Source organism: Brassica napus, chromosome C2 (genome assembly GCF_020379485.1).
Source record: "Brassica napus cultivar Da-Ae chromosome C2, Da-Ae, whole genome shotgun sequence".
Lineage (NCBI taxonomy): Eukaryota > Viridiplantae > Streptophyta > Magnoliopsida > Brassicales > Brassicaceae > Brassica > Brassica napus.
The window spans coordinates 38,748,285-38,758,577 of NC_063445.1; the positions used below are offsets into that span (position 1 = coordinate 38,748,285).

The 10,293-nt window shown below is 43.1% G+C and overlaps 1 protein-coding gene across 1 annotated transcript; it reads right to left on the bottom strand.

Annotated features, from left to right (window-relative positions):
- Nucleotides 1-290: 290 nt before the first annotated feature.
- On the bottom strand, nt 291-683 carry LOC106355710 (glutathione S-transferase T2-like). The gene has a single exon (XM_013795610.2). It carries the CDS (start codon nt 681-683, stop codon nt 291-293), a length of 393 nt encoding a protein of 130 aa, XP_013651064.2.
- Nucleotides 684-10,293: the final 9,610 nt, after the last annotated feature.

Consider the following 10,293-nt stretch of genomic DNA (forward strand, 5'->3'; position numbering starts at 1 on the left):
CAACCCGTGACTTGGATTCACATGAGCTAAACATTTACACAAATGCACCCGTGACTTGGTTCACATGTCCTACAGCTTTACCTGAAACAAAACAAAAGACAAGAGTTAGCAAATAATTAAAGTAATACGACATGTGATACAATAAGAAAGTAGTTGTAACTACTCAAGACAACTCCATAGAGAATTTGAACTTATAGTTTTTAAAAGAACACAAGCAGTTTCTGCTTAATACCAAATACCTAAACTACTCAATACGAGATACCTAAACTACGCAATACGACATGTCTACCTCATAACATCTCAGACATAAACTTGAGTTTAAGAGATGTTTCCGTCTCATTGAGTGGATCTTTTTTGGCAAGTAAACGATCAAACAGTTTCAGCTTAGAGAGTTTTTGTTTCACTTCCATGATGGCCTGTAACTCTGACAACTCCTCTTCTTTACCACTCTTCTTCCTCTTAGTAGAAGCTTTAGCAGCCTTGACCCCAACAGGTCTACCCTCCGGTCCTCCCACTTCATCTTCTGTATCAACCTCCAACACCTGTTTGCGCTTTTTCTTCCCAACGTCCTTAGGCAGATAGGTGGAGGACCATTTCTGGTCATGCCTCAGCTCCCTCCAGGCATGTTCGAGGCTGAACTTGGCGGAGTAAGCATTAAAGAAATAGTCTAGTGCAGCTTTCATCACATCATCATCATTTTAACCACTTTTCTGCTCCCTCAGAGCTGCATTGTAGCATCCAACGAACTTGCAGACTTGCTCGTTGATCCTAGCCCACCTCTGCTTGCACTGACCAAGCTCTCTAGGTACTGTCCCAACCAGATGAGGGCTTGCGTTGTAGTAATCTACAATCCGCTTCCAGAAAGCACCAGCTTTCTGCTCGTTGCCGACAACAGGATCTTTACTGGTGTTAAGCCAAGCACCAATAAGGATTTTATCCTCTTTCGGAGACCATTTCCTCCTCTTCTTGACAGCAGACTCGACAACAGATTCATTAGGACCTTGGCTACCGAACCAAATAGGTTCGGGTGATTCAAGGTCAACTGAACTTTGACTACACAAAAGGTTAACATAACTAGTTGTGTTATCCATGGTTAGAGAATGGTCTGTGTCGCTCTATTAGCAACACAGAGGCTTAAGTAAGCGAGCTTTAACTACGAAGCATTCAAAGGCAATAAAATCAGAGCAGATAGGAAGGTAGAAAGCAAACAACTAGCATTTAACACCAATCAAATCAGACTAACACCGTATTCTAACATTGTAAAACATTTAAAACCATCAAATCTAAAGGGTTAGGAAGGTAGAAAGCAAACCACAAGCATTTAACACAAATTCTATTAAAAAGTTTTAGCTATTATAAATATTTTCACGTTATATGATTTGATTACTATAAAAAATTGGACTAGTATATTACAAAGAAAAGAGACTACGCACCTTTATACAGACAATCTCGAGGTCAGAGACGGTCGTTGTAATCCTTTCAAGCTCTTCCTGAAAAAACATGAGATGAAAAAGTCAAAAGTTTTAAAAGATTGCATATGATTCAATGAAAAGCACAAGAAAGAAACTAACCATCAAGATACATGACCGCCAAGCCTATTAAAACTAACCCACAGACCATTACATAAACTTCCAATGCGAAGCCATGTATAACCTCTGTTTCCTTCTTAGATAACTCACCAGCGGTCCTCTCAAGCTTAACCAGCTTCGATGCATTCACAACAGATTGATCCTTAAGCTCCCTAAGTTGTCTCTGAAAGTCACTCATCTCCTCCATCACAGCCACGTCTCACCATTTCCAAACATGGCAGTCGCCATCATCAGCATTGTCACACATGAAGTACCTTCTGCCTGGATCTTCAGAGGTGTAAGATGTTGCGACAACAGGCTCACCACCACAGTAGCAAGTCGTCGGGATTCCATCATCAGCCTCAGGTTGAGGTGGGTACTGAAACGGCCATGCCATATTGTAGCTACTCTCAGCTTCATCCGCGTACAGTTCAGCTTCTGCTTGAAGAAGGGAAGTTATGTCGAACTCGTCTGATGAAGAAGGCTGGCTGTACGAATAATCTTGTCCCATGCTTCGTTAACCTGTAAGCAATTGTGTAAGCGAAGATTAGATAAAGCGAAGAAGATATGTAAGCGAAGAATACAGTTAACCAACAACAATCAAAGAACATTATAAACGAGAAGATTATAAAAAGCAACGAACAAAGGGATTAAGAAAAAACGAGAAGATTATCAATGGTAAGTTATAAACAGCAACGAGCACCGATTGAAGAAACAGAGGGATAGATTTAGAACCGTCAGAACAAAACATGACCAAAGATTAAGACAAAGGAGAAGATTGTAAAACTCGATTGTAACTCGGCTGTAATAATCGACGGTAAAACAAACGAGAAGCTCCCCAAATCGTTTCAAATCAAAATCGTGTATAAACCCTAACTATAGACGAAAACATCCCCAAATCAATTGAAAACCCAAATCTTTTGGAACCCTAACGTCATACGAAAAAATCCCCAAATCGTTTGAAAACCGAGAACCCAACCCTAAATTGAGAGGAATACAACATCGAACCTAATCTAAATCCAAAAAACTCCATGAGAAGGCTTCTATTTACCTTCGTGTTCCGACGGATCGAATCGCCTTTTGTCGAGAGCTCTCTTTCTTTTCTGCGTCATCCGTCGAAAATGATTTCTTTTTTTTTCCAATACCAAACGCAAAAGCCGACAAAACGAATCAAATCATGCCACGTCTCTAAGGATCAAGTCTGGTAAATCCTTATTTACGGATTGATACTTAGGTTATTTAGCTTAAATAATATTATTATAATCTAATTTGCCTAGGTTAGGACGCTAATGACTCTCGACGTCCTATGGGCCTATCGGACGACCCCTCACACAGCAACCCAAGAGACTCCATTTTCACTATCTTATGGGGTCGAGGCCGTAACACCAGCAGAAATCGAGGTCCCAAGCCAACGACACAGGGTGTGCCCAGAAGACGCCGAGCTCAACGAAGAACTACTGATCAACCAACTCGATATGATCGAAAAACGACGGGAAAGATTAGCAATCCGCATGGAAAATTACCAACAAGCTGCGTCGCGTTATTACGACTCTAATGTAAGAAATCACGCATTCTCCGTCGGCGAACTAGTCCTTCGAAAAATATTCGACGGAACAAAAGAACCAAAAGCAGGAAAATTGGGAACCAGATGGGAAGGACCATACAAAGTAACCAAAGAAATCTGAACTGGAGTATACGAGCTAGAAAAATGCAAAAACGGGCGCCCCAAAATGGGACCCTGAAACGCATACAACCTAAAGAAATACTACAATTAGCACAAACCCGAATCTCGACCAAGTCGATCGAGCTTCGAGCTGGGAGGCCACCAACATCTACAACTCAGCAAAACGAAACAGAACTACGAATAGGCTTGATCCCTCGAGAGGGGTACGTAGGAAGCTCGATATCGAGCGCAGCCCAAACAACCAAACGAACCCTTTTACTTCCCTTCTATTACTTAGGCAATTCAACTACAAACAAAGCCCACCTATTCAATTACATTCTCAGGCCATATAAAGGCCCACAAAACAGATTCCTGATCAGTCTATGTTCTACACCTCCTAAAAAATAAAATAACGAGCTCAATGAAACCAAAAATAAACCAAACAGGAGATTAGAGAGGTATTAACCCGATAATCCATTGAAGGCATATATATGTTCTTCATCACAATAAAAACACAAAAAGAAAAGTTTAAAATAACAAAATACAAACACAAAGCAAGCAATACGATCGATCTTCGCCTTAGTTTTGATTGACCGAATCACCGGATATCTGAGGGAGATCGAGGCGATTAAGAGAAGGATTCGACACCGAAGCCAAACCGTAATCAACGTCGAGCGAGATCTCCCGGCTCTTACGACGCTCCAATTCTTCCTCGAGCTCGTAACCACCTTGCCTTACTCGGTCAAAGCTTCGATCCGAGCTCGCACCTCCTACGGATGAATCTCCGCTGCTGTTTCCTTCTTCTTCGCCTGCAGCTAGCCCCTCACTACGGCCAAAACCGCATCGTACTCTCGAGCAAGAGAGCGACGAGCAAGATGGCACTCCTTGCGAGCTTCTATGTCACGACTTTCGAGCTCTCGCCTATGCTTATATTGCATCGAACCGAGGTCATTCTGAACCGCGACTTTCTCCGCCTCAGCAGCAGCCAACTTCCCTTTCAATTCCTCAACCTCAACCTCACGCTGTTGCTCTTTCACTCGAACAGCCTCCAACTCACCCCGGAGCTGCTGAATTGTAAGATGACCCCCGAGCTCCTCTTTGCTCGGGATTTCAGCCAGCCGCTTCTCCATCAAGGCAGCGTATCCATTGCTCGCCTCCATAGCCTAAGCAAAAGAAAAAACGATCTAACAGACATTCCAAAATCTCGGAAGCAATCGCAAGATAGCTTACCTTAGCGTTCGCGACCGCCATCTGGACGTAGGCACCACGCTCCTGCATTTGCTCCAAAGAAGGAAGCTCGCATCCGCTGGTTCTGATCTTATGCCAGATCGAAGCAAGTCGCTCGGGATCATCAAGAATCGATACATCATTATCATATGAAAACGCCAACGAAGATGCCTCCTGCATGTTTGGGAGGCGAGTACTCGGGTCGACCTTAGAAGTACCTTTACCAGGAATCCGCACTAGCGGAGGAAGCCCCGAGCTCGACGAATTCGACCCCTCAGAATTAATATCCTCAAGGACAAGAAGTCGAAGTCGGTGGGTCGACGAGTAAACATCGTCGCCTCAAGCTCGATCGCCGACTGAACCGGCTGAGGTGTTCAACATCACCCGGCCCCATCAGCAGGAACGGCGATCGATACGGGTCTAGCCAAAAGGCCCACGTCAAGCTTTCCGATCCCATTCCGACAACCCGGCCTCAGAGGACGCATCTGGGCGATCGAGGAAAACCTCTGTTTCCCTTGCCTGTAGAAAAAACAGATTCCGGAGGCTTCAGAAAAACTTAAACGATCTAGCTTAGATTTCTTCTTTAAAAAAAGGCCTACTCTTGTTTCGACGGGCCTTTCCTGGTCGGACTGGAGCCGCCAGCCTGATTGGAGTAGCAAAATTTTCACCCATGCGGAAGGGCGTAAGCTGCTCGAATTCGCTCCACAGTAAATGCAAGCCACCGAAGGTTGCCTCGACGCAGGGTCGCCATTAGTCCACTAAGCTCGAGAGTCATAGGTGCAGAACCAAAAGGCTCTACAAACAAGCAAAGAAAAATTCAAAACAAAAACAAAACACCAAAAGCCAATCAAAAGAAAGCTTCGGTCGTAAAAAAAATCTTACCAATTTTATCGGACCACTCCCTAGGAATCCTGCTAAAGTCGAAATCACTGACTGACGCCGGGTTGATCTTAAAGACAAAAAAATTTCTCTCTCCATCGGTCATCCCTGTTAGGGATACCGTCTATGATGGAATGGCCAGCGCGAGGAGCGAGAATCATCGTTCCAGGGAAGTCGTTGTTCCACTTGATAGCAAACAGTTGCTTTAGCTCCCTGAGGCCAAACTCAAGACCTTCCTCCCTAGCCCGGATCCACGAAGCCAAGAAGTAGCGGAAGAAATTGGGCGCCATATGAGTAAAAGCCATCCTAAGCTCCGCAAGCGCCTCAAGAAGAAAATGAGGACGAGGGAACGATAAACCACCATCCTCAAAATGCGACCTGTAGGCTCCATAGTACCCGGGCCTCACGGTCTCCAGAGTTTCGCCGTCGGGAAGTTTGATTTCGACGGCATAGTCCACTCCCCAGAGATCATAGAAGGCATCGATGTCCTTCCCTTCGAGAATTGTCGGGAGATGAGGGCCGAATTTTTCATTTGCCATAGGTTCGAATTGAGTACAAAGATCGAGAGGAAGGCGATGAGAGAGAAAATGGAACCGTTGTATTGAAGAAGACGATACACTCAGTGAGAATACTATGTATATACGTGGAATGGTTCCGCCATACGATTCAAAAAATGGCCGATAAGTCAAATCAAACCGACGCGCGTGGTATCTCACTTCCCGAGAATTGCGACGACGCCGGAGTATGTCAGTTCTCACCCTTTCGGTTTCCCAATAAACCTAAAGGGCTGGGGGACAAATGTTGGACCCAATTCTGGTCCATATGCCAAATGGGCCAGCACAAGTCTGGGCCGTGCGACGCTAAGCGACTAAGAGGCCCAGTACGAGAAAGAAGAGACCGATTTAGGTAGTCAAAGATCGCAGAATGGTTGCATAGATCGCGGAGTCAATCTGCTATAAGTAGAGACCGATGGATACGAGAGAGCTACACCCTTACATCGATCTTGTTTTCACCTAGCTTTAGATCTTTTCTCTTATCGATCTCGTTTGTAACGTCGATCTCATTTCAGTCACAGTATTCACCCTTATTCATCAATAAAATCCATCTTTGCCTACTGGAAACTGATTACATCGTTGTGTTCTAAAGATATCGTTGCCTACATCATTTTATCTTCCCTTGATTAAACTCTCGATCACTATCAAATACTTAGTGTAGATTTTAGGATCTACAGGTATCACCCTCTTTCCATGAGCAAGCCGAAAAACACCATCTTCGTGGAATTGACGGCAGGATCATATCTAAAATTTGTGGTATTGTCCTCTGTTCATTCAATATTTGTGCCTCAACCCATAGTGTTGATTCTGTTTCTGCTAATTTAAGCGTATCCATAGGATCCATGTCCAGATTACTGAAAGCTTTATTATTCCTAGCTTTCTAGATGTACCATAGTATCCATGCAAACTGATGATCTTCCATCTGCGGGAAAACTCTCCAGAACAGATGATCCATGTTTGTGAAGAGAGAACTTAGCTGGAAAAATAGCTGGATTTGATGGTATCTTCGAAGGAGCCCAAACATGGATTGCTGGAGGACATTCAAAAAACACATGGTTTATGGATTCCTCGTGGGCTCCACATCATCCAAAACAAATACCCCCTTGTATCCCCCTTGCTTGTAAATTCTTATTCACTGCTATACATCCTGTCACTAATTGCCATAGGAAATGTTTTAACTTTGGTGGGCACTATATTTTCCAGCAGAAAGCCTTCAAAACATCAATTGTGGGACAAATCAATAATGGTGGCCTTTCCCTATCTGGATAGATTCGTTCTACCTAATAGCCTGATTTGACTATACATTTCCCATTTTTTGTGAAGTGCCATCCATCTCTATCTACCCTCTGAGTCCTGCTCAGTGGTATGCTTTCTATAAGTTCTGCATCCTATGGATCCACCAAAGCCTGAATTGCCTGTGAATTCCAAGTACGTGATGTAGAGTCAATGAGAGACTCCACTGTAAGGTTCGGGTATGAATTGTGTTGGTTCCATTTCGTGCCTTTTGCTGATTTTTCCTCTTCGTTGACATCTGTCGCATTGTGCAATGTTTGTAGAGGTATGGTTCATCCCAGTGATATCTCCTAACTTCTCTAAAAAATGTTTCTTGTATAACCTTTTAGCTCTTCAGGTTCTACGTCAGCGGCTAGATATTTTACTATATCAGCATACCAAGGTCTATCCCTTAAACTTCTTTCGACTGTGTGCACCTCCCGACTTATACTTCTACCTCAAGGAGAATCGTGTTCAGGATGCAAGGCGTTGCAGGCGACACTGACTTTTATATCAATAATGAGGGTTATGGGTAACGTGTCTTAGCCTTGATCATCGGGAGTGTCGATCGACATAGCGTCGCTGGTGTCGATCGATGGCTCCTCGGATGTAAGATATCCGTTTGGTAAACATTCTCTGTCGGCAAGAAATCATTAAAAGGGACGTCATCCTTTACTCGTATTCGGGAAAGGTGATATGCGACTATGTTTTCTACTCCTCCTTTGTCTTTAATCTCTATATAAAATTCTTGGAGTAGCAGGATCCATCGCAAAAATCATGGTTTCGCGTCTTTCTTCTGCATCAAATATTTTATTGCAGCATGGTCGGAATGAACAATGACTCGCGAACTGACTAGGTATTGGTGGAATTTTTCAAATGCATAAACTACAGCAAGTAGTTCTTTTTCCGTTGTTGCATAATTCCTTTGTGCCTCATCGAGAGTTCGACTGGCATTGTAAACAACATGTCGCTTTTTGTCTCTTCTTTAAACTAGAACTGCTCCTAGAGCGAAATCGCTCGCATCGCACATAATTTCGAAAGAAAGATTCCTGTCAGGTGCTTGTACGACGGGGGCAGTTATTAAGGCTTTCTTTATTTCTTCGAAAGCTTTTACGCATTATTGTGTGAAGTTATATTTAACTTATTTGCATAAGAGGGCTGTGAGTGGTCTGGCGATTTTGCTAAAGTCCTTTATGAATCTCCTATAGAAACCAGCGTGCCCAAGAAAACTCCTCAAGTCTTTCACGTTAGTGGGTTTTGGCAGACCGGTCTTAACTTTGATTATAGCTCGATCTACTTCTATACCGGGTGCTGAAAATTTGTGCCCCAGAACAATTTCATCATTGACTATAAAGTGGCATTTCTCTCAATTCAGGACGAGATTCTTCTCCTCACATCTTGCTAATACTTTGCAAAAGTTGTTAAGGCATGATGTAAAATCGGATCCATAAGTGGAAACCAAAATTCGTACTGTCGATTTCCATCTAATTAGGAAAGTTAGGAAAGCACTAATTTCCCAAAGATCCCAGATATCTCCTAAACCACACGTCAACCAATCAAGAACAGGAAAAGACAAACGAAAAAAATATGAGAATCGAAAAGAGAGCAAAATTGATCTTATTCCGAATTTGCGTTTGAGCGTTACAACAAGGTAAGAGCCTTCACTACGAGAGATGTTGGCGAGATTCCTAGTTCTAGCACCTAAGACTACATAAAACATAATTGAGTCGCAGCTCGAATAACCAAAAACGAAAAGTTGCCTAAATTGCTCTAAGTATTGCTATGAGTAATAATTCTTGTGTCCTCTTGCCCCTTAAACTTCGATCCTCTTATATACTACTTCTAAGGAGGTTTACCTTTTCCCTTTCTGCCCTTGGTCGAGTTTATCGATTCGTGGAAATATTCCATTTTTCTTCGATCTCTGTGTCTATCTTCAGAAACTTGACATTTATCCTCCGAACTTGACATTTATCTTCTTCTGGGTAACAAATGATAAACCGTCATAACGACTGGGCTTGATTTCATAAAATCGTAAGTGGGCTCTTTGCCGCTTTATGGGCCCTTTCGGGCCGTTTTTCCGACTTAGGCGTTTTTTCGATTATATAAAAAAAGCGCTTTCGAAACGACGTCGATTCCAGAGAACATTAAAATTCCTTGTACAGCATAGGAAATCCTAGGTGTTCAGCTAACCGTTGCCGTTTTATACGATCAATCCGAATGTTATTCGAGAAAACGAGTTCTTGCGGTTTTTAAATCGTAAAGTTCCAACGATACCTCCGATCGAGATGAAACAAGAGCGAGTTTGATACAATCTCGGGAGAGGAGTTACGAGGATGAGGTGAAGATGGATTCCGGTCGATCCAGCTCGGCCGTTCGCCAAACTGGACTCGTCCAGCTCGGCGAACAGCCTGAGCTGAATCCCGTGGTTGATTCAGCTCGGCGAATGACCGAGCTAAATCCTGTGGTTGATCCACCTCGGCGAACGGTCGAGCTGAATCCGTGGTTGATCCAGCATGTCCTTTCGACGAGCTGATCATTAGATCTTAAGTAGATTATTCCGTTTTTTGACTTCTTTCTATTTTTATGGAAGAGAAGATTTTTTTGGGAAGTTTTCTGATGTTGATTTCGTCGTCACTGATTTTGACCCCAACACCATACACAGAGAAATCATCCATAAGGACCTCCATGAAATCCTCGATCATATTTGTGAAGATACACATCATACTTCTTTGGAAGGTAGCAGGAGCATTACAAAGCCCAAAGGGCATCCTGCAGTATGCGAACATACCATATGGACAAGTGAATGTGGTCTTCTCTTGGTCGTTCGGAAGGATAGTAATCAAGAAAAACCCCGAATACCCATCTAGAAAATAGTAGTACTTGTGGTGTGCAAGCCGTTCTAACATCTGATCTATGAATGGTAGAGGGAAATGATCTTTTGTTGTAGCAGCATTGAGCTTCATGTAGTCTATGCACATCCTGTGACCAGTAACAGTTCTCGTAGGGATCAGCTCGTCTTTATCATTCCTTACCACTGTCACTCCTCCTTTCTTTGGAACCACGTGTAATGGACTTACTTAGTTGCTGTCTGAAATTGGATAGATAATTCCTGCTTCGAGCAGTTTCATTA

What these genes read in the sequence shown, in the direction of transcription:
- LOC106355710 (XM_013795610.2), bottom strand. Translation starts at nt 683, where the DNA reads ATGAAAGCTGCACTAGACTATTTCTTTAATGCTTACTCCGCCAAGTTC.